A 25087-nucleotide genomic window follows, 5' to 3' on the forward strand; every position below is an offset into this window, starting at 1 on the left:
TTAAAAAAAAAAAAAGCTTTTACCCTCCCTTTTAGAATTGATAATTATTGATTCCAACAATGTAAATGGGAGTCAAGGCACTTGTCCAGGGTCACACAGCAAGGAAGTGTCTGAGGTCATATCTAGACCCAGAACCTTATGTCTCCAGGCCTGGCATTCTATCCACTGAGCCATCTAGCTGCCCCTATCCCAGTGTTTAACAAACTCTTGTTAATTGACTGACCCACTCAACCTACAACTTCCTGAATTCATTCATTTGTCTTAGATGCCCATCACAGCCCATGCAAATCAGCCCAGAAGAACTGGGTTGAGTGGGCAGTCCTCCTAATGGTCCCTGGCCAGTAAACCACACTTCTGCCTTCTCTTCAGAAGCAAAAGAGAGGGGTTTCGAGTGTAGAAGAGCTTGGGGAAATCTCCCACCTATTTCTAGGTATGGGGAGGCCTGCCGTCCAGAAGAGGAGGGCAGTAGGAGGAAGGACCTCAGGGCAGAGATGCATTTAACCTTGATGTCAGGAAGGGTAAACTTTCTAACCATCACAAAGTGGATGTGCCCTCTCCTTCACTAAAGGTCTCTGTGCCAAGGCTGGATGGGCCAGGCCCTAGGAAGGATTCCTATTCGAGCATGGATTGGAAAGGGCAGACAATGACCATTTGGGCTCAGAACACCCATGGGGGGAAGCTCATTTCCCATCTGCTTTCTTCTGGCCTCTTCCTCTGGTCAGCATCAGCATCTGCTGCCCTGGCTTCCTCCTTCCCTGGGACTGGAGGGTGGAAGGCTCCTTCTCTGATGCTGGTCATCCATAGCCTTCAGCTTTCCGCTTCCTTTGGGGCTTTACCTTCCCCATAGACTATAAGCTCCTTGAGGGCAGGGACTGGCTTTTCCTGGTATCCTCAGGACTTAGCTCTGCGTCTGGCTCCTAGAAAGTCTAAATGTTTGATGGCTTGACCTCAGCCAGACAGGAGGCAGGGAGGATCACAGTCATCCACATTTATAGCAATTCCCTGACCACAGGACAGTATCTTTATCCCCGTGGTAATTATCACGGGAAGGAGGGTAAGACCCAAGGAGAAGAGCGACCGACACATCGTTGACGCTGGGATTCGAACCCACTTCACTAGAGACCGCTTCGGAAGCTCGCTCAGAAAGTGAGCATGCGCGCAGCCTATCACTCCGTCCCATCCCCCGATCGAAAGAATGAGCATGCGCAAAGCTAGCATCCTCCCCCAGCCTACTTCTCAGGAGGTAGAAAAGGGGAGGAGCAAGGAGTTCTGAGCATGCGTGTGGTCACCAAGGCCAGCTGCGTCGCCCCGCCCCGCCAGCCTGACGTGAAATTAAGACGATAAGCGTGTTGCCATTTGGCGGGAAGTTGGGCTAAAGAGTAGTCGTGCAGCCATGGCGGGGCGGCGGGGTGCCCTCATTGTATTGGAGGGCATGGATCGCGCTGGAAAGACTACCCAGGGACGGAAGCTCGTGGCGGCACTGCTGGAGGCCGGACACACCGCGGAGCTGCTCCGATTCCCAGGTAGGAGGCAGCGCCAGGCCTGGGGAGGAGTGGGGCGGGGCGGGAGCTGCGGGCGCTTGCGCGGTGGTCCCGGGTAGCAGGGAGCATGTGCAGTCCGGGGCTGTACCACGCCCATTCGGGCCCTGATTGGTCGAAGACTTGAGTGGTGTTGTCTCGTGGGGAGCCTGCGAGTCTTCTAGGCACCAGTCCCGCCCCGTACCTCCTTGAACCGTTGTTCGTTGTGGAGGTAGATTGAAGCCCTTTACAACCTTCTACTTCCCTCCTCCCCACCCCAACAGTGGAAGTGGAAGCTCTCTTAGGGTACCTTTTTCTCTAGGGGAGGTCGCAGAGGCCCCCGGAGGCGAAGGGACCTGCCAGCCTGGGCGCCTCTTCGACCGTTCTACTCCTGCTTGCAGCCCCTGGTGGGAGGTGGGTGGGCGCTCACGCCGGCACACAGGTGATTCCTGTGGAACCCTTTTCATCTCCCTATAGACCTGGCCCCCCGCCAAAGAGCCGCTCTTTATAGAAGGGGAAAACCGGGTTAGCAGAGGGAGCCTAGCGGCACCTGGGCAGGGCCCTGCCCCCGCGTCTCTGCCAGGAAAGGGAGAAATGCCTTCTCCGGCCTCCCCTCCCCCTCCCCCCAAGATATTTTACAAAGGAGGAAGCGGGATTCTGGGCCCTGGAATACCGGGCTCCCGCTGAACAGCTGTGCCGGGGTAGAATGGGGAGTGGGCTCCCCACCTCTTGACAGCTGACTCCCAGTGGCCTCTGGGCCACCCCGCTGTTCAGAGGCGAGCCCCGCTGGCTCCTTTCCGTGCACTTTGTAATCTTGGCTTCTGCAGCCAACCTAACTCTTCCCCCTGGGCTTGGCTGGAATCCAGTCTAGGATCAAAGGAATGCGCCTGGGTGCTGGTTGAATTCCTACGTGTGCACCTACTTACCTGAAGCCTTCAAGGCCTTACGGTTTTAGCCCGTGTGGACCCAGACATAAAGAGCAAAGAATGGCGCCCAGAATGAGCCTTTGGGCTTTGAGGATGCCAGCACGGAGGAAACCAGGAGGTTGGGGTTGGAAGGCAGGCAAGGGTGTGTGAGATTTCCTCCAGGAGAATGTAAGATTCCCGAATGAAAGAGCACGGTTAGTATTTCTTTTTTTCTTTTAAATTTAGAAACCTTTGCCTTCTCTCAGGATCAGTTCTGAGACAGAAGGCTAGGAAGGCTGGGCAGTTGGGGTCACTTAGCTAGGAAGTGTCTAAGGCCAAATTTGAACCCAGGTCTTCCATACTCCAGTCTTATCTGCTGAGCCCCCAGCTGCCCCTATGCCTGTCCGTCTTTCTCTTGTATTTGTGTGTGTGTCTCTCTCTCCTTCTCCCTCTGGTAAAATCCTTCCATTTTAGAATCAATACTATGTATTGGTTCCAAGGCAGACCAGCAGGGGTTAAGAGACTCACTTGCCCAGGGTCACACACCAAGAAGTGTCTGAGGTCAAATTTGAACCCAGGATCTCCCCTCTCCAGGCCTGGCTCTCTATGCATTAAATCACCTAGCTGCTTCCCCCCTCCCACCTGGTTTCTTTTCAGTGCCTAGCATCTTGCCAGGTATTCAGTAAATACTTGATTGATGAAAATATGAATCCTGGCATAGTTATTGAAACATCATTGTTTTCAGTGACTGATTAGAAATGTTGTTTGCCTCTGTCTCTATTCTGCCTTTCATAGCTTACATGCTGTTATTCAGGAAAGGCCCATTGTCAGCAAAGCTTTGAGGGAGCTAGGTAGCCCACTGGATAGAGCACTGAGCTCAGGAAGACCATCATGAGTTCAAATCCAGCCTCAGCTGTATGACCCTGGGCAAGTCATCTGTAAAATCTGTTCTCATCTGTAAAATAAACTGGAGAAGGAAATGGCCAACCACTGCAGTGTCTTAGCCAAGAAAACTCCCAATGAGGTCACAGAGAATTGGACAGGATTGAAAACAGCTGAACCAGAACACACACAGCTTTGATTCCGTGCAGAACGTGGACCTTGGACCCAGCTCATCTCATTCCTTTTTCTTTTCCTTGCAGAGAGATCCACAGAAATTGGCAAGCTGCTGGGCTCTTACCTGGAGAAGAAGAACAACATGGAGGATCACACAGTACACCTCCTTTTTTCTGCAAACCGCTGGGAGCAGGTGTAAGGCAAAGCTGTCAGGAATGCTGTGGCTAAACTCAACTCTTGGACCCCTTCCTCTCACACACTCTTCCCTCCCCGGCCTTGTCTTTAGGGAACCCAGTTTTGCATGAATCTGTTCATCCAGGAGCAGATAGGAGATTTGGGCCCTTTTCTGGCCAAAGTGAAGGCTGCCATAGCCTAAACTGTTCCATAAAACTTAATGTCTCGGGGCAGCTGGGTAGCTCAGTGGATGGAGAGTCAGGCCTAGAGATGGGAGGTCCTGGGTTCAAATCTGGCCTCAGATACTTCCCAGCGGAGTGACCCTGGGCAAGTCACTTAACCCCCATTGCCTAGTCTTTACCACTCTTCTGCCTTAGAACCAATATACAGTATTGATTCCAAGACAGAAGGTGAGGGTTTTAAAAAAAAACAACTTAATGTCTGCCCCGAGGTTGGGCTTTGCTCTTGTTTATGGCTTCCTAGAAAAGAGCTGTAAAAGGAAGGTGCTTCCTTTGCAACATGAAGCTGCCGCCATGTTTTTCCCTAAAAGTTTACAGTCCGTGCTTCTTTTGCCCAACAATGTTACTCTTCCAGGGGTGGCAGTCCCCTGTCAGGGACCTTGACCTCCCTGGGTTGTATCTTGGGGAGCTGGGAGAGCCTGGTTTTATTCTCTTGCCCTTCTGGCCCCATGTCTTTGGTCCTGCTGCTCTGAGTTCAATGCTCCCACTATTGGCCTTTCCCCTTGACTTGTTTACCAGGCACTCCTCTGTTCCAGGCCAACAATAGGACTTCCTTGATCCCACCTCTTCCTCCAGGGTTGTCCAGCCTGCCCTTTACTCACACCTTTTTATTTTTCACTTGCTTTTTTTACTTCTTGGGCTGGTTTCTCCCTGCTTCTTCCCAGGGAGCCTTCTTTTGGCAGAACCTCAGTCAAAACCATGTGTTGGGCCTTCCCGATCTGTTCCTGGTCAGGCCTACACCTCCTTAATCCAATATGGCTTTGGTTCCTAGACTATATTCTCTATATCCATTCTGGCATCACAGTTTCAGTAAAGCTCATACCCTTTTCCAAGTATTACTCTGAATTTGGGCACTTCAGGAGATTGTGGCAGCCACATATCCCTTTCCTCTCCTGGGTATCTCTTGACCATGTTGTTCCTGTAAGGGAGTTCTCTTTCTTCTCTGGAGGCCCTCCTCTGGGAATTAGAGGAGATTAAAAACAATTGTAGGGCACATGGGATGGAGAATGATCCTTGTCTTCTTTTTATATATTCTAGACCTTTGATCAAAGAAAAGCTCAGTCGAGGGGTTACCCTTGTGGTGGACAGGTACGCCTTCTCTGGCGTGGCCTTCACAAGCGCAAAAGAGGTGAGTGCTTAAAGTTCTCAGGAATCCCTGCATCCCTTTCCCAATTTTCCTTTGAATTAAAACAACAACAACAACATAGGGCCCTTTGTCTCTGTCCTGACCTCTGGAGGGGTTTGTTGTTTTTGCCTTCTGCTCAGAATTTTTCACTGGACTGGTGTAAGCAGCCTGATGTGGGGCTCCCAAAGCCAGACATCATCCTCTTCCTTCAGCTGAGCTCAGTGGAGGCAGCAAAACGGGGAGACTTTGGCAATGAGCGCTACGAAAACAACGTCTTCCAGGAGAAAGCCCTACAGCGCTTCTACCAGCTCATGAAGGACGACTCTTTAAACTGGAAGGTGAGAGCAAATGACCCAGGAACCAGCCAGAAGGCGGCCAGCCCCTGGGACTAAGGCAATTTGTGGGGGACATTTACGTGTCTCTTTCTCAGAAGGTCAGCTCACTTCTCCCTTTCTGAAAGTTGACCTATCTCATGATTATGTTCTGTCTCTGTCTCTCCTTCCCTTTCTCTCTTTTCCTCTTTCTTCCAATTTCCCTTTCCTTCCCTCCCTTCATCTCCCTCTCCCTCTTTCTCTCTTCCCTCCCTCCCTCTCTCTCCATTTCTCCCTCTCCCCATATCTCTCTCTCTCTCTCTCTCTCTCTCTCTCTCTCTCTCTCTCTCTCTCTCCCTCTCTCTCCCCCTTCTCCCTTTCCCCTCCCATCCTGGTGCAGCTTCCTCTGCCTCTCAGCTTTGGAATCAGCCCAGTCCTACAGACAGACATGTCTGTATCTAGGGAGCTCATCTCTATTATGTCCCATGACCTCTTCTTCAGCCTCCTCAGAGCTTCCTGCCCTCTGTGGTGTTTGACAGTGTTGTCCGCTTCCTCTCTCTGGGGGTCTTCGATTAGTCTGACCCTGCTTCTTAGTCATCTTTGCTGGCGCACCATCATCCTTGTCCTGGGAACAAGGTGGGTAATGGCCAAGGCCAAGGGTCAGCCCTGGGACTACTTTTCTCAGCAGCCTTCTTGGTAACTTCAGTCATCCCCATTCATATGACCCCAGGTTTTTCTATCAGTCCCTCACTTTAAAGCAGTCTAAATCTGGCTCTTATTATTACTATTATTATAATGTGAACGTCATATCAGAGGGTGAAAAAGAATTACCTAGCCGCTCTCTTCTTCCTAGGACAAGGTTCCTTTTGTTCATGAGGCCGGGGGCTTACATTTCCTAGCCCTAGTGATGGTTTCTTGCCCTTCATGGTGCCCAGGGATACTGTAACCCTATCTAAAAGGCCTGCTCTGCAGGCAGTAGGTGCCATGTCTGTGCTTTAGGTACTTGTGTCTCCTCCAGCTTGAAAAGTATTTCTTGGGGGCCTAGCGGGGCCTAAAATGGCGAGCTGGAGAGTCCTGAGATTTGGGAGCTACTTTGGGCACCTTCCTTGTTTCCCAGTGGGGATTCCCTCCCAAACCTCCAGCTCTGTACCCAGGCTTTTCTTGAAAAGTAGAAATCTTTTTGTTCTTTTCTCTCTCATGGCCTTGGTGAGACAGACCATCGATGCCTCTAAAAACATAGAAGACTTACACAAGGAGATTTACTCCCTTTCTGAAGAAACCATTCAAATGGCCCAAGAGACACCCGTAGGAGAGTTATGGAAATAGAGCTGGCCCACCAGCTCTCCCAGCTTGGCAGGAAGGAGAGAGAATGCCTTGGCATGATCGATCCAGCAGAAGGAGAATCTGATAGCGTAGAATGTAAGAAGCTAAACATTAGCCTTCAGTTTGAGACCATGCTGCTGTGTGATCACAATTGTTATCAGGAGGCCTGGACTGGAGGTTCTTAATCCCAGCTGGAGGTCACATCCCGACTGGTTTCTTCATCAAGGACCAGAACACAGCGTAAAGGAAATGATTTTTCAGAGGATCACAGTGGATGGTAAATGTGTTTTTGCTAAGCCAGAATGATTTAAAATTGATTCTCGATTCTGCGCCAAGAGAAAGCTCATTCTCCTTTCTTTTTAACACTTTCCAGTTTCTTCCTCAGACTTGTTTTTAACTTGAATTATAAAAACCTAAGTGAAGTAAATGAATTGTTCCATCTGTTTCCTCTCCTTGAGGATAGCCACTAAATTCAATTCCATCATCAGCCTGAACAGGGTGAGGGACTTCTTTTTAGAAAGTTCCAGTTGTCTTAACATTTCATCCCAGGGGGCAGCTGGTTAGTTCAGTGGATTGAGAGCCAGGCCCAGAGACGGGAGGTCCTGGGTTCAAATCTGGCCTCAGACATTTCCCAGCTGTGTGACTCTGGGCAAGTCACTTGACCCCCATTGCCTACCCTTACCACTCTTCTGCCTTGGAGCCAATACACATTATTGACTCCAAGACGGAAGGTAAGGGTTTAAAAACAACAAAAACATTTCATCCTGATGTCCTCCTTGAAAATGCCACCCCTCCTTTGGGGACAAATGAAAATATGTAGAATTCTCTTCAATACAAATATATTTTCACCTGGGAAAATAGCTGTGGGAATCATAATGTTGCCTACACCCCCCCCCCCCTTTTAAAAATTTCAAAATGTTGACTCTTAAACCCTAAATTTGGCTTAGAATTAGAAGCCCTGGAATGTCATGGTTAGATGGTATTTGCGATGGCAGCCCTTCTCCCAAAAGTCAGTTCTTGCTTTGAGTTTTGCCTCCAGGTGGGCACGCACACCATCAGCAGCACACCAGCTGGCCTGACAATATGTAAGCCACAGGGACCTGGTGGGTAGCTGGGGTCTAAGGCCCCCTCTGCCATTTGGCTGCTGTGTGGCCTGGGCTGCCTTGGTTTCATGCCAGGCCAGAATGAGGATTCAACTCGAGAAGTGCCAGCTCCTGTCACAAATGCTTGCTCCTTAGTGGAGCTCCATATCCTGCTTCTCTCCAGTTTGCCAGGTTAAAAACTTTTCTGTTTGTACACCACCATATAATAAAAGCTGTTTGGTGTTTGGCTGGTATCTTCACGTGTCTCTGTATGGGTGGAGGAAGGATAAATCTGAATTGGTCAGGCAGCAGATTCTCCATCTGAATCATTTCCTGCTGTCTGTTTTTAGGGGTGTTGTGATGGCCACTGGGCAGGAAGCACCCCACGCTGGCCAGATGCTCCCATGGCCTTAGACTACACCGATGACTTAGGAGCCCCTGGCTCCATGGGGCAGCTTTGGAACTTGTTCATCCAAAGCCAGGAAACCTTTTACTGTTGGTGCTGGAGCCACTCATGCTATCTTAGATTTGTACTTGGATGGCCTTTGCTGGGTATTTGCTTTATCTGCCATCTTAATCACAGATTATAAACCTTAAATACAAGAATTTTGGTTTCTGCAGTATTCACTTCGCCAGTCCACTCCCCACTGTGCTTATAATAGCGTGAGAGCCTTTAGCCCATTTGTTGAAAAGGTCCCCAACTTCTGGGCAGCTGAGTGATTCAGCGGCTGGAGAGTCAGACCTAGAGACACCATGTCCTGGGTTCAAATGTGGCTTTAGACACTTTTTTGCTGTGTGATCCTGAGCAAGTCACTTAACCCCAATTGCCCAGCTCTTGCTGCTCTTCTGTCTTAGAACTGATAGTAAAACAGAAGATAAGAGTTTAAAGAAAAAGAAAGCATAGGCTCAGGCAACATGAATAAGAGGAGAATTTTGGTGGGCACCACCAGTAAAGTGACTGGCACTGGCTGAGACCATGTTGTTCATGGATGCCTCTAAAAGACATTAATACAGAATTGACGAAATCAAAACACACAGCCCTCACACAGCTAGGATGTCAGATGTTTATTTGTACCTTCCTACAAATTAAGGATTGAGGAGCTCAAGTCCCATTGCTCTTAACTCTCAGGGAATTGAGGGCCCCTTCCAGAAAAAGAACTCATCAAAGCTTAAACACGGAGGACCTCTTATTGTATACAGACTGTTAAAGGGATTTTCTTAATCTCTCCCTCTTTCTCCTTAAGAAGCAAGAGATCTGGGTTTCTAAGTAGATCAGAACTGACAGGAATCAGTGAGCCAAAGCTGAAGATTCCATTACCAGGGAGACCAGGACAGTGAAAAGGAAGCAGTGTTGACAGTTGGGGGCTTTTACCTCTGGATCTCAAGAAAGCAGGAGGTCTGTCTCTGAGGCAGGGGCTACTGACAGTTAGTTGGGTGATAGAAAACTGCTGCTGATTATTTAGGGAGTTAGTGAATCATTTATAGATCGATTAGGCCTGGTGTTTGCTAGGCAAGAAGAAACTGTCCTCAGAAGACAGAGGTAAGTTATTAGGAATTTTGGGTGTACGAATAATAATCTCTCTTTCCTCTTTCTATTTTCTCTCTACACTTCTCAAATTGAACTGTTTTTGATTCAATTGCTCTCACTTTTGTCAAACTCCTACTTTTAATCCTTACATCCTGGTGAGCCTGTTAATCTGCTGTTCCTCACTTCTTACTATACTATCCCTACTTTTCAAGAATAGGCAACAAGTAGAAGTGTAGGAAATTTTAGGCAATTAAATATGCTAGAGAGCATGGCACACGTAGTGAAGGAGGAGGTTCCAGTCTATCTCAAACAACTCCCATATACAGGAAGCTTTACAGAGCTGTTACAGCTCACAGTTTTAGACTGTCTCCAGTTATTAACGTTTCTGGGATTATTCGTTCTGCTAAGATTACATCAAATATATCAACTTTCAAATAATTTGCCTAGTTCTCTCTAAGAAAAAGAAAAGGCAGAAAGATAGCTTAATGGAGACTCAAGTTGCATACCTTGAAGATTGTTATCTCTCAAATGGCCAAAACTATTTCTCAACTGACTGAAACTATCTTTCACTCTAACCAACCTGTCTCTCCTACTGTTCCTACTTCCTTCACCAACTCCATGGTAGCTCAAGCAAAAACCCAAAAGAAACAACAAGCCTATTCCCCTTAAGAGAAGTACCAACCTTTAATCCCAAATGTAAGAATTAAAATTTAGTTATTATAGTTATATCTTTAAAATATGTGGCCGCCAGGAATCAACAATTCAGGTTGATTCCGTAATTAAATCAGACCCAAGTCAGCATCGGGTTGAGGAGTTTATTTACAATCAGGAAGGTAAGTAGGGATAAAGAGAAGAGGGAGGTTAGAAGTCTAAATAAATGAAGCTGTAAGCCGCAAGGCCCAACAGCCGGATAGGCAGAGTTTAGAATTGGCCCAGCAAGGCCAAGGAAGCCAGCCTAACTTACCCACGTGACAATACAGAGTGTAATCTGTCTGTGGTCTCAGGAGATGCTTCTTCCAGTTCCAGAGGGCAACTGCCCCCACAGGAAGTTCACTTACTTACTTAAAGAGATAGTGTCTTTCATCACTTCCTGTGGTCCACCTCTAATTCAAATGGACAAATGGCAGTTTCTACATTGATTTGGACTGCCCAAAGGGCAGTCCCTTATTCTTGATTTGTTACTTATTGTCACGTGTGGGTAACTCGTCTCCCCTCCCCACTAAGGGAGGTGGGAGTGACATCATTAGCAAGCCTGGGTTGAGTAGATTTTTGACTATTAATGGGATAGAGCTAATTTCTATTTACACACAAAGAAGAGTTAGTTACCATAAGACATCAAAGACCATTTACCCTTCAGGATATTGAGGGATTTAAGTAGAGCAGGGGTCAGCAGCCTTTTTGGCCGTGAGAGCCATAAACGCCACATTTTTAAAAATGTAATTTCAAGAGAGCCGTCCAGTGCTCACAGTGCCGCTCCTGTAACAGCACCTGAAAAAAAATTGACTTTATGGCTCCTGCAGAAAGAGCCAGATCCGGCCCTCAAAAGAGCCAGGAGCCATACATTGCCAACCCCTGAAGTAGAGCAACCCTTCTTCAAAAGGCTAGAAGGCATATGCCAACAATTTGATCTAACCAACACACTTTCTTGAATTTTCCCTTAGAACTACCATATGGGGGAGTGAAAAAGGCTGACTTCCTGTTCCTGGAGGTACTAGGAAACTAAAACCCTTGTTTAATTTATCTCTGGGTCCCCTTTTCTGGGACCTCTGAAGCCCTGCCTGGTTCAGACCCAGCTGGATTATCTATTCTCCCTCTGATTTCCTTACTTTCACTTTTTCTCTTTTTGTAAATAAACTACCATAAAAAGTCATTCTGATGAGTAATAATTCCTGGTGACGACACTTTTATAAATTTAGTCCAATCCTTTAATTTTTAACCCTTACATGTATTACTTATGTGGAAAAAGAGGACACCTAATGTTAAATTTGTGTAAATGGAATTAGCTCTTCCTCATTCATTCTTTAGACTTTAGCCACCAGGAATAATGTCACCCCACCCAACTTAGAATTAAGTGGGGGGGGGAGGGAAAAAGGGCAGCTGGGTAGCTCAGTGGATTGAGAGTCAGGCCTAGAGATGGGAAGTCCTGGGTTCAAATATGACCGCATACACTTCCCAGCTGTGTGACCCTGGGCAAGTCACTTGACCCCCATTGCCAAAAAAAAATTATGTGTGTGTGGGGGGGTCTGTGACCCACATGTAATAGTAAGTGGCAAATCAAAAACAAGTGACTGCCCTCTGGGCAGTCCAAAACAGTGTTGAGATTGCCATTTGTCCATGTGAAACTGGAGGTGGACATAGGAAGTGACCAAAGCTGCTACCTTTTAAATATGATGATAACTTCCTGTGAAAGGAAGGAGTTCAGGTGAGACCTCAGACTGCTTCCTTTTGAATTGTCATATGGGTAAGTTAGGCTGACTCTCTTCCCTTGGCATTTCTGGAGGCTCTAGCCTCAAGGAAGCCTCTCAGAGGAGGCCTTGTGGCTAGAAGCCTTCCCTGACTCAGGCCTCTGGTCCAGGCCAAAGTTCCTCTCATTTTTCCTACCTTCAATCTTCCTAATTGTAAATAAACCCCACCATAAAAGTCATCCTGACTTGGGTGGGTCTCTTTATTTTGGAATCGAGTATTCAATCTCTGGCGACCAAACTTTAAATATCCAGTACAACCATAATCTTTCCCAGTTTCCATTTTACAAACTGCAGTAACTGGACTCAAGTATTCAATACTTTTAGAAATAATTGTGGAAACTTTAGGAACAGCTATTCTAAAAGTAACAGCAACAGAAACAATTATAGAAATTATGGGAATGATAGAACCAATAATCAAAATGAGGCAAATGATATGTTACAATGTATCTGAAATCTCAGAGAGGTGCACATGTATCTTTATGAAGGTCTGAGGGGAGAAAGGATTCTGGAATCAAATATTGAAACATCTGATTTTCCATATATCAATATAATTACACCAGTCATCCCAGTCCATTCTCCCCCAGATAGCAATGAAACACATGTGGCACTGAAAGTAGGAAATACATTATATGATTGTCTTCTAGATGCTGGGGCATCAAGATCTGTGCTGATGAGTACACCTGATTCTAATTGTAATTTTATTGGCTCTATCAATGTTGTCAGGAGCATCTCTGAAAGTTCCAAAGCTTTCACCACGAATGGTGTCTGTGGGACCTTTAGCCATGGAACATTCATTCTTTCTAATGCCTAACTTCCCTATGAATTTACTGGGGAGAGATCTTTTGTGTAAATTAAGAGCCATGATAATATGCACTCAAGATATTACATTAGAACTACCTGAGGAATCTAAATTTGTTCCCTGTACTCTTTCTAGATAGTCAGGAGGTGGATAAAACTCCCACCTTTGAAATACCAACAGATAGTGTAAGAGGAAAAAAGGGGTTTTGATTGGTTGAATATTTTAAAAGATCAGGTCACCAGGGAATTGAATAATTATTAGTTCCCAATTAAGAATAACCTCAAGTAAATTACTTTTATGGAAGTTTATTTACAAATGAGAAGGGAGAGAAAAATTAAGAAATTTAGAGAGAGACAATAAGGTAAGATAACCTGACAAACCAAATAATTCGCTTAGGTTTAACCCAAGTATATCTAACTAGTCCTCAATTGGAAAAAAGCCAAGCCTTGAGCCAAGGCCTGAAGGCCCCGGAGATGTATGAAGCAAAAGCATCAGTTACAGAGTCTCTTTTTGAAAGGGAAGTTCCTTAAGAGAGGTTCAGGAAGATTCAGTCTTTACACTCACCACGAGGAATTCCAAAGAAAAGATTTTAGAACAATCTCACCAAGGTTTCAGAGTCCCAGGTCCAGGTTACAAACCAGAAGCACTCCTTCAGGTCCTTTTCACAAACCAGAAGAGAGAGCCCAGCTCACTGAGGTCTCCTTTTAAAGGGGTCTCTTTTGCGTCACTTCCTGTGTCCAATCACAACAGACGTTTTTCCTAGGACTGCCCAGGAGGCAGTCAGTAAATTCTGATTTGTCACTCTAGCACACGTAAGTCACAGACTACCCACTTGTGAGTTAAGTGGAGATGTTTTCACCTTTGGAGATTAAATCTAAAGATAGGCAAGGTAGATTTAATCTCATTATCACAATATACCAGAATCTCTCTGGGCTACATCTTCTGATGTATCCTTACTTAAATCAGCTGTTCTGGTTCAAATTAGAACAAAAGGTGACCCACCTCCTTCCATTCTTCAGTATCTATTATCAAAAGAAGTAATTGAGGGAATTACCCCAGTGATAAACAAAAAATAATAATCCCATGTAAATCAGAATACAATATACCTATTTTGCATATTTTTTAAAAAACGGAATTGGGTGAAAATGGAAAACCTCTTTATTGATTTGTTCAAGATTTAAGGACTGTTAATAATCATGTCATCAAAAGACACCCAGTTGTCACACTGCTAAATATTTCACAGTAGATCTGTGTTCCACCTTTTTTTCAATACTCATCTATGAAGATTCCCAAAACATTTGCATTCACCAGGAAAGGGTCTCAATACAGATGGTGTCATCTGCCTTAAGATTATGTAGAAAGTCCAACTTTTATTTTCCCAAATTTTGACACAAGATTTGGCAAATATCAAGTTTAAGGAAAGCCATTTAATATACTCTGTGGATGATTTGCTCTAGGCTTCACCAAATGCCACAGCATGCCAAGAAGATAGCAAGCATCTCCTGTTGGAATTATATAGGAGAGGACATAAGATCTCAAAGGCAAAGGTTCAGAGGCATCTCCCTAAAGTGGAATATTTAGGATTTGTTTTAGCTGATGGTGCCCACTTCATTTCCCCTAAGCATGTTGAAGATATCCAAAAATTGAGTGCCCCATCTACTAAGAGACAATTGAGAGCAATTTTGGGAACAACAGGATTTTGCAGGCAATGGATTCCTTGCTATGGGGGAATCACCAAACCCCTTATAGCATTGACAAAAAATGCAGTCACTGAACCACTTAGATTGAATACAGAACACCTAGCAGCTGTCATATTCAAACTCTGGGAGTTGTCTTACCTTGATTGACAAGTGAAGACAGTTAGAGATATCAGAATGTTCCCAGATGCTGTGAGGACAAGAGGAAAGGCAGTTGGCCAGAGGATATAAATACCCTGACAGCCATCTGACAAAGACCCTTTTGGCTTTGGTCCTTGGCCTTGGACATTGGTCTCTGATCTTGGAGCATTGACCTGGGGAATCTCTGACTGTGGGTCCTCTGATTCTCTGAATTCCCCGTAGATATTTAGACATCTGAACCATCATTAGATATTTGGTATCCAGGCCTAGGTGGGAACCGGGAAGAGGGAAGGAGAAGAAGCAGAGGGAGGTAAGGGAGGTATTTCCTGATGGCTGTAGGACTGACATAACTGGCAATAAGAAGCTGAGAGGGATCACCAATATCTGTATCAACCAAGCAGATTGCTTTCTCTGGTTTGGCTGTGGCCAAGCTGAGCCAGAGGAGGTGAAGAACAAGAGCTCCAGCATTACTGAAACAGACTACAGTCCTGAGGGATTAGTGATCATAGCCATTAGTGACAGGATCTCCTATCCCCAACCCATTCCTTTCCCTTATTAACATCTATCAATAAAGTTTATTAAGTACCTTCCTGAGTGATTAATACATCACAACCCTTGGGGAGGGAGCAACGCAGTCAGATGAAAACGTTATCCAAGGCTAATAGAGCCCAATATTAATAATCCAACCCCAGGTGGGACCTGAAAGGGTTACCCATCCACCTGACCTTTAGGGATCCTACCTAGGCGCTGTTATTGAGAAGAGACAGTTATAACATCCAGTTGAGTGACAGGACTCGGGTGTCCTTGCACCAGCTATCAAGGGAATCCAAAGCACAGATTCCCTGATTAACATACCCTATAATAACTATAATAGCAGACAAAGTTACCTTCTTTATAATACAGCACTTACTAAATTAAAACAGGCTATCCTGTCTGCCCCTACTCTAGGTATTCCAGATTACAAAAAAACCATTCACTCTACATGTACATGAATGGAGAGGGGTAGCTTCAGGTGTTTTAACCCAGCTTTAGGACCTGTTCAACATCTAATTGCATATTATTCAGCTCAACTAGACCCAAAAGCTTCAGGAGCACCACCATGTCTTAGAAGCATAGCTACAACAGCTTTGCTAGTAACAAAATCTGAGGATTTAGTATTGGGAGCCCACTAACAATGTGTCCTCATGAAGTTGAAGCATTGTTGCTAGGGCATAGAACACAGGCACGAACTGACCAAAGACTTACAAGATATGAAATAATCTTATTAGGCAATGAAAACATCACTTTAAAATGCTGCACAACACTCAACCCTGCCACCTTGCTTTTAGATTTACCAATTACAGGAGAACCATTTCATAGTTGTGAATCATTAGTGTCCATGGCAGAAAAACCTCATGATAATCTCTTGGACACTCCTTTGGAAAATGCAGATCTATTTTGTTTACGGATGGTTCTTCCTTTATGAGGGATGGTATATATTACACTGGAGCAACTGTAGTCACAGAATTTGCCACTCTGTGGTCAGCTTCACTGCCATCAAATATAAGTGCTCAAGGTGCAGAATTAATAGCTTTGAAACATGTCTGTGTAATTGCAAGAGACAAGAAAGCAACAATTTACCTGACGAGATATGCCTTCAGAATATATCACTGTTGGTATGCTTTGGCTTCAAAGGGGATTTTTGACATTAGCTGGAAAAAGTATCTCAAATGCTAAAATCATCAATGAGGTTCTTTCTGCTCTTCAACTACCTGAAATGCTGGCTGTTGTACATTGCTTTGCCCATACAGGTGGAACTGACCCTGTCTCTAGAGGAAATCACCAGGCAGGTGCTGCTTCAAAACTGATATAGAAGGCCCTGAATTAATCTTAAATTTGGTAACTACCAAAGACTCAGATTTATCCCTTTCCTATAATGAAAACGAAATCTTAAAAAAATGGAAACAAAGCTTCAAGGCAAAACAGATTAATGGAGTATGGGTGGCATCTGAAGGAAAACCCCTACTCCTTAGAACTTTTTATTATCAAATCTGTCAGTCCATAAAAATGGTCATTTTGGAACCCAAGTCATTGTAGACTCTGTGAAAAAAGTATGGATAGCCCCTGGCATAACAAACACCACCTCTAAAGTGTGTGCAATCTGTTCTACCTGCTGAGCATATAACCAGCATGTCTTTCGCAGAAAAGCTTTTGGTGGATGTCCTTTTGAACATCTACAAACAGATTTCATTATGATGCCAAAGGCTGGACATTACAAATTTTGCTTAGTTATAGATGAACGGCTAACCAGATGACCAGAAGCATTTCCAACCCCTAGATCAACAGTGGTGTTTGTTGCCAGAGTGCTTTTAAGAGAAATCATACCTCGTTTTGACCTGCTGGCATGGATTGATTCACACAGGGAAACTCATTTTACTGATTTGGTTTTATCACAAATTTACTTATGTTTAGGAATAACACCAAAGTTTCATGTACCATACCAGCCCCAGAGCTCAGGGCAAGTCAAAAGAATGAATGAGAACTGAAAACTATGATTGGAAAAATATGCACTGAGACTCATTTGAAATGGCCTGAAGCTCTCCCTCTAGCACTATTCTACCTTCGAAGCAGGCCCAGGGAAGATCTATACATTTCACCATTTGAGATCCTGTTTGGTCATCCACCAGTGCATGCTAAACCATTTAACCCTGTGTATACATCATTGCCAGGAGGAGATACTTCTATTGCCTCATATATACAAGATGTGCAAATCAAAATAAGAGAACTTCAGGAGCCTTGGTGCCAGCTGGACCTATAGACTTCTCATGATTTAAATACAGGAGACACAATATATATAAAGAACTTCCAGCACACAGGAGCAACTCAGACAGCCTGGGAAGGTCCATTCCAAGTATTGTTAACAACTCCAACAGTGATAAAAATTGGAGAAAAGACATTGTGGATCCATTGCTCTCATGTGAAAAAAATACCTTCCATCAGAAATGACTGACTATGTGCATCAATGACATTGAACCCCCGAACTTATATATTTTTTCAATAAAAGGTTTGATTTTGAAATAGAATGAGTAATAGCCAATACGTAGCTGTATTATGGAATTTCTGTTTAGAAATTATTATTAATATACTTTTATAGGATTATAGAAAAAAGTTACAATAGCTGAAATATAGGTAAATGATAAAGTGTTACAAAGTGTTATGTGTTGGTCAAGACTCACCTCAGGTGGATATTGTAATTTAATATTCTTGTCTATATATATTTTATTTATATAATGTTCTTATATTTTTTTGTACATAATAAATGTAAGTTGAATTTGGATTAATATCTTCAGGTTCTTATTTCTGTATAGTCAGGATTTTGTTACTTGTAAGTGTAATTATTTATAATTGTAATTTGAGACTGGTATGTACCAAGATTTGCTTTCTTTTTCTCTCTTTACTTCTCCCTGTTTCTCATATTAGTATAGTTTTCTTTTAGAAAGAATTAATAGTATAGGCAACTATACATACATACTATGACTAAGAATATAATAAGATAGTTATGTTTGAAAGATCCATTGGGGAGAATAGTCTCCCAAAAGATCTCACGGGAGATATGTTAGAGATTTTCTTAATCTCTCCCTCTGTCTCCTTAAGAGGCAAGAGATAAGGTTTTCTAAGTAGATCAAAACTGACCAGAGTCAGTGAGCCAGAACTGAAGAGTCCTGTTACCAGGAAGACCAGGACAGTGAAAAGGAAGCAGTGTTGAGAGTTAGGGGCTTTTGCCTCTGGATCTCAAGAAAGCAGGTCTGTCTCTGAGGCCAGGGCTACTGGCAGTAGGCTACTGATGGTTGGGTGATAGAAAACTGCTGTAGATTATTTAGGGAGTTAGTGAATCATTTATAGATAAAGTAGGTTAGAGTAGGCCTGATGTTTGCCAGGCAAGAAGAAACAGTCCTCAGATGACAGTTGGAGGTAAGTTATTAGAAATTTTAGATAGTATTAGGAATTTTAGGTATAGTTATAAGGTATAAGAATAATAATCTCTTTTTCTATTTTCTATCTGTACTTTTTCCCAAATTAAACGAAGTGTTTTTATCCAACTGCTCTCTTCTACTTTTAACCTTTTAACCCTTACAAGACATTGTCTCCAGTAATTGGGTTATGTGGAGAACTCCTCCTAGGGTTACTGAAATAAAAGGCCCAATGAAGCCCCATCCTGAGGAAAGCAGGGTTGTGATAATGAAATTAAATCTACCCTCCCCATTCTCAGATTTAATCACCAAAGATGTAAACACCACCACTTAATTCACAAGTGGGGGAGTCTGTTACCCACGTGTGCAAAAGTGGGTGACAAATCAGAATTGACTAACTTCCCCATAGGCAGTTCTAAGCAAAGCATCTGTTGTGATTGGACATGTAAACTAGAAGGAATACACAGGAAGTGACGCAAAAGAAACGCCTTTAAAAGGGAGTGACAATTTCCTGTAACTCTCTTCTTGTTTGTGTCTTGGACCTGAAGGAGCTGGAGGTTGAGTTGGAGATGCTGCTTGCTGGACCTGAGACCTTGGTGAGACTGTTCTTAAATCTCTCCCTCAGAACTACACGTGGTGAGTGAAAAAGGCTGACTACCTTAGCTTCCCTGGAAGTACTAACCTCCAGGAGGCTCCCTTGATTGGGAGAAGTCCTCGTGGCTAAAAACCTTGTTAATTGACTTTTAGGCTCTCTGGCGGGGCCTCTGGAGCCCTGCCAGAGTAAAGTCCAGACTTGAATACAAATCTAGTTCTTTAAGTTAGATCTCTTACTCTATCCTCTTCTCATCTCTCTACTTCCACTCTCTCCTATATTTTATAAATAAATTACTAAAATCATTTTAGAATGGATAATTATTCAATTCTTGGTGACCACTCCTTTAAATATTATATCCAACCAAAAAAACCCAACCTTTTTTCCTTTATACAGGGTCAGGGGCCAGGCAAGTCCATCTGCTTAGGAACCAGTGGGAAATGCAGTTAGTAATGCAGGCACGTCAAATTGGGGCATGTTTGAAATCATCCAATTATTTCTCTGATAGTTGAATGACAATAATTCCCTATTTCCACATCAGGACAAATGGAGAATAGATGATCTTCCTTTGAGATGAGGGTTCAAGTAGTATGAGAGTTACACTAGTCAGTGTTTTAGTCATTAATAACCTCTTAAATGATGGAGAGATGGGATGCTTTCTTCTCCCAGAGTCCATGCATGGCTAAGACTGAAGGAAGGCTTGTCTCCAGCCAGGACATCAGCTTAGCTCTTTCTGATGTGTGTGTCTGTGTTAGCTCAATTAGGGGAGTAATCCTGGCGGTGGAAGGCCCTGAGGGGCCTAAGGAAGTGGGCAGAAGCTTGGCCCACCTACAAGGACTCTCTCCCATTACTCACCTAGAAACTCGGCTACCAACATCCAGTCTTGCTTCACTTGCTCGACACAGTTCTTGGTTCTGGTGCCTGGATCCAAAGCCCCAGGGGAGAAGTACCTGGGGGCCATTTCTGCTGGCCCTTTTCCAGGGAGCCTGGTTCTGCCTTCCTTACCCTGTTCTCTCCATTCTCATGCCCTGTAATGGATCCATGGTGTAAATAAGAGACAAGTGCATTGTCCTTATTAGAAAGGGAACTCTCTTCTAAGCACCCAAGATGAGCTGGTCATTGGCACTCAAATGATCTCACAGATCTTTCCAAGGGATAAAGAAACTTTATCCAAGATGACCATTATCTGTTTAAAGAAGAAGAAAGCTTTGCAAGTGATTATACCATCAATCACCTGGAAGAATGAATTCCATGCATTAGGAAGTCTTTAAAAAGAAAATAAATTTTTATCTCTATATCTCTCACTTAATGGCTAATTTGGAAGGAGGTTGATGTTTCTGGGAACTAAGTTACACTCAGTTAAGAAAACTTTATGCCAAGAGCCCTATTTCCAAACACCTTTATTAGAATGTGAAAGTCAGTTTGGATGTTAGAATAACCAGAACTTTTCCAAGAATCCAGGTACATTGCTTAGCACGGCGAGTTGCACCCCATAAATGTGGAACAAATGCTTTATCTACATGAAATAACTCGTATCAGCTACCCTGAATATCACCAAGATGTGTCATTCCCAAGTATATATGCAAAATGAGCTTGGACATGGGATGTTGGCTAAGTTGGTCACCTGGGGAGATCTATGCACCTGCCTTTCTGTGCCACCCTGAGCTACTACTTTGGGCAAAGCTGGGTGCTCAGTGAACACAAGATGACATCCTGTTTCCAGCTGGTTCTGAGGCGAGGGGCATTGGATTCACATCCATTGTTTGATTGGTGTAGGCTGTAGCTACAGGGACTTTCACACCAACTTTGGGTGAAGTAGTTTAATGCATTTCCGTGGAAGCCTCCTCACTCTTGCCTTTGTAGGGTTTGCCAGGGAAATCCACTCTACTGACTTCTTCAGAAAATAACAAGAATTAAAGGTTGTCTTTGCTCTGCAGGTTTGCAGAGGGCTGATCATACTGGTCAACTCCTGTCCATCATTCCTCAAGGACCATCATGGCTGTGGGTTTACTTTTTTTTTTTTTTTTAAACCCTTGTACTTCGGTGTATTGTCTCATAGGTGGAAGAGTGGTAAGGGTGGGCAATGGGGGTCAAGTGACTTGCCCAGGGTCACACAGCTGGGAAGTGGCTGAGGCCAGGTTTGAACCTAGGACCTCCCGTCTCTAGGCCTGACTCTCACTCCACTGAGCTACCCAGCTGCCCCTACTTTTTATTAATAAAGATTGCACCATCTTGGATCTTCCTATATTTGAGTAAGGGAAGCTGCTTCTAGCTGAGAATTCAGCAAAGCTTTTGCTGTAGCCAGCTCTAGTATTGAAGCAAGTTTTACTTAAAAAATTGGAGCCTCCAAAGGTTCGGTAACCAGCACTTTGGAAGTTCCTTTGGAGTTGAGGCTTCTTTTGCTGAGAGTGGAAATAGTGGGTCATTCATGCACCATTTTAGGTGAGGTTTAATGGAGCCAAAGGTGGAATAAGAAGTAAGGACTCTTAGTTGAGTTAGAGAATTAGCATAGAGTAAGGGAAGTGACTGCACCAGGGCCCAGTGGTCAGAGGGGAAGTCTGTTGGGGGCAGAAACAGGTTAGATTCACCAAACTGGGAATTCGCCTAAGCCATTTTGTGGAGCTGGGGCAATAATCGTTATCACAATAACCCCACAAGGTAGAGGGGCTGTAATTATCTCTGTTTTACAGATAACAAAACTGAGAGGGAAGGAGGCTTAATGACTCATCCAAGTTCCTACAACTAGCAAGTATCTTGGGCAGCATTTGAACTCAGGTCTTCCTGATTCCAAGTCCACTATCTATCCACTGAGCATCCCAGCTGCCTCAGATGGACTTTGACTTGAGAGGGGCCTTAACATAACTGAGGTAAAGATTTCTAGCAGGCTCCCACCGTGAATCTGGGCACGGAACATTTGGGTGATCACAGAAAGACCTGGTGGTGGCCCTATCCCATAAATCACTGTTAGAACAGTCTTGGCTGTCTACCAGTAATCCCATTTTCCTTTTTCAAAAAGAAATTTCCCCCCAAGTAACACAGAAGAATGAATGACACCAACCTTACAAGCAAAATAACTTGACAAACCAAGCTTTTCCAGGACTTGTGGGTTGACCCTGTACACGGATCTAGACAGAGACGTGGAGACCATCCCCTGGTCCTTACCGCTCTGAGGGATACGTGGGAGCCCCCAGCACAGTGCTCCTCACGGATGGCACCTCTTCATGCCATGTCCTTCCATGGGCTCTGGGTAAACCAAACCTACCGGCCAGTGGAGCTACAGCCTGGAGCGAACCACCAGTTAGTTCACTTTCCTCCAACTCTGCCCTTGAGCAAGTCATTAGGATCCTGAATAATGGGAAGCTGAGGAGGACCCTGAATAATGGGATGCTGAGGAAGACCATTAATAATGGGAAGCTGAGGAAGACCCTGAATAATGGGAAGCTGAGGAAGACCCTGAATAATGGGATGCTGAGGAAGACCATTAATAATGGGAAGCTGAGGAAGACCCTGAATAATGGGAAGCTGAGGAGGACCATGAATAATGGGATACTGAGGAGTACAAGATTCCTCTTTGAGCTCAGCCTGCTCCCATTCCCAAGGACATTTACTGGAGTTTTAACCCAATAATTTTCTGCAGAAAAGGCTGCAAAGAAAATCTTCCATCCAAAGAGAAAGTGTGGAAGGCAAACGGAAGCATTTCACTCCCCTCGCTGAATACTTCCTTGGACTAGAAATAAATCTATTGGGCAAACTCTCCTAATCTTGCCATGTGTTGCCTGTTGAGCACACAGTAGTGTATTATCTTGCACTAAACAATCTCATGACATCCATTTTAATGAATGAACCAAAGTGGCCTTTCTGGAAGTAGAAAACCATCTAAAGTTCACAATGCACAAAAGATCAAGGGCCCTCAATACATTTAAAAAATGGGCCTCAGACACTTCCTGGTTGTGTGACCCTGGGCAAGTCACTTAACCTCCTTCACCTAGCCCTTGCTGCACTACAGTACTGATTCCAAGACAGAAGGTAAAGGTTTAAAAAAACAACATTCAGGCAAACCATCAACTAATCAGACTTGGAAGTCTGGATGTTACAGTCCGGAGGCCTAAATCACTGCATTACTTTAGGGCTGGGGCCTTACAAACAGCATCTGGTTCACCAAATACATTCCCTACAACAGCCACAGATAATCATTGTTGTCCAGAACAGAAAAAAATGGAGACTCATCCACCGTGACCAGCCCATCATCAGATGCAGAGTGAACCTCCAGGAAATCAAAGTTGCGCCCAGAACACTTAGCAGGGGATTTCCACTTGATCTCAGCCGCAGGCAGCACTCGAGGGTCCCCAGAACGCCATCCTGATCTTCATTCTTGGCCCCTTTCTGCATCTCACCGAAAACTTTTCACTGTGTAGGTGAGTTCTGTCTCTGCAACGCATTTGCATTTGCTCCCAATATGTGCCCAAGCAGGGTAACTGATGGGAACATAAACCTAGTTTCTGGACTTAATAGTTCTCATGGGATTCCCTTGCCAAACATTAGCTTCTCCTGCTCTTCAAAGGGCCTGATCTGTCTCTGGGCCCGTTGTCTAGAGAGTCAGAGCTCATCAAGCTCCACTGCAGCTGCCAACACTCTGGGAGCTGTGGAAAATGGAGGCAATCCCCGAACTGTCCATCTTCACAAACCCCAATGAAATGCCTCTTTTGTGCCAGAAACCTGAAATTTGGAGAAAGCATTGATTGTTTCTGGCTAAGCAAGTCTGCCCTCAAGGGGCTTCTGTTCTAACAGAGAAAGGAGCTTGGAGGGGAGGGAGTAGAGATAGCCAAGAAGTGGCCTGGAGAAGTCCTCAGGAAAATACGGCTCGAGTCTTGTAGTGACCCTGGACAAGTCACTTAACCATAGCCTTTACCGCTCTTTTGCCTTAGAAGCAATACACAGTATTGATTCCAAGATGGAAGGCAAAGGTTAAAGAAAAAAAAATCCAGGCAAACCATTAACTAATCAGTTGAAAGTCTGGATGTTACTGTTCACAAGCACAAAGAGCTCTCAGAGGCTCTGGGAGATGATGGCTAATGTGTGCAGGCACCAAGGTGTGAAATATTCAGAAAGTGGAGATAAAGGGATATAAACGGTAAGAGAGGTACACAGAGAAGTGGAGTTCAGAGAAACCCAAGAGTTCACGTAGGAAGTTCCGAGAGAAGAACTAGTCTAAGTGCTAGACAAATGTGAGCATTATTGGCAAAATGAGGTGCTACAATAGATCAGGGAGTCGGTGAAATTTAGATTTTAATATAGCCAAGTTCCTTTGTATTTCTATGTATTTTATTTTATGCATTTAAAAACATTCTGAGAAGAACTTAGATGTTTTAGCAAACTGCCCAGGGGCTCATGGCACAAAAAATGGTTTACAACTCCCAGACCAGATGCCTTCTAAGTTTCCTTCTGGTTTGACAACTATGAATCAATCTTATCACGAGAGAAGGAATATTGGGGCTCCAAACTAGTCACTTCTCATCCACACAAGAGCAACAGGGTTTGGGAAAGAAAATCAAGGATGTGGTAGGCCCACAGTGTTGGCCAAATCCTGGGAAACCTTACCCTACTTCCCTAGGGTTCTGGGTTCCAAACCCCAGACTCTGTTCAATCTAATGAAAAGGCTTTAGTCAGTTGCTTCAATTAAGATCTTTCATGAAAAGCCAGGGCTATGAATGGACACTGAACAAATCAGTTAATAGGAAAAAAGGGAACAAAGACTCTCCCGTGGACTGTCCTTATCCCACCCTTGGCCACCTCCTAGATAGATAACCTTGGTTGCAGGAGCCATTAGGAACAAAAAAAGTGCAGGTAAGTCATTTCAATCTGACAACGGAACTCCACAGCCACACAGGAGCATCACTTCCACGTCCAACATCAAGGGCATGCTCCCATCCCACCTTGTTTCCTCCCCATACCGTGGTCTCTCTCAGTGAGGAACCCAATACTACAGCTTCGTAGAACTGAAAGGGTCAAGATTAGACCACAGGGGCAGGGGAAACGCATCCGCTTTCCTATGTGGGAGCTCACAGTGGAGAAGGCGGTCCAGTTCTCGCTCTCTGGGAAAGCCGGCTGACCCAAGTTCATTCACACTGACCTTGCCCTCCAGCAATCTCAGGAGGGCCTCCCAGGACTCTTTTAAAGGAACT

The 25087-nt window shown here is 44.5% G+C and overlaps 1 protein-coding gene across 4 annotated transcripts; it reads left to right on the top strand.

The window, feature by feature from the left end:
- The first annotated feature begins 1347 nt into the window (after positions 1 to 1347).
- On the top strand, positions 1348 to 11107 carry DTYMK (deoxythymidylate kinase). 4 transcript variants are annotated; one of them, XM_044667665.1, is made up of 5 exons: positions 1348 to 1523; positions 3565 to 3673; positions 4930 to 5020; positions 5158 to 5355; positions 10923 to 11107. In XM_044667665.1, the coding sequence occupies exons 1-5, from the start codon at positions 1394 to 1396 to the stop codon at positions 10941 to 10943; spliced, it is 549 nt and encodes a 182-aa protein (XP_044523600.1). In that variant the 5' UTR covers positions 1348 to 1393; the 3' UTR covers positions 10944 to 11107. The 4 variants fall into 4 exon arrangements, with proteins under 4 accessions (XP_044523600.1, XP_044523599.1, XP_044523601.1 ...); XM_044667664.1 differs by lacking the exon at positions 10923 to 11107 and adding an exon at positions 6544 to 7231; XM_044667666.1 differs by lacking the exon at positions 10923 to 11107 and adding an exon at positions 6544 to 7231 and having other exon boundaries at positions 5230 to 5355.
- The last annotated feature ends 13980 nt before the right edge of the window (positions 11108 to 25087 follow it).

This window comes from Gracilinanus agilis, chromosome 3 (assembly GCF_016433145.1).
Source record: "Gracilinanus agilis isolate LMUSP501 chromosome 3, AgileGrace, whole genome shotgun sequence".
Classification (NCBI taxonomy): domain Eukaryota; kingdom Metazoa; phylum Chordata; class Mammalia; order Didelphimorphia; family Didelphidae; genus Gracilinanus; species Gracilinanus agilis.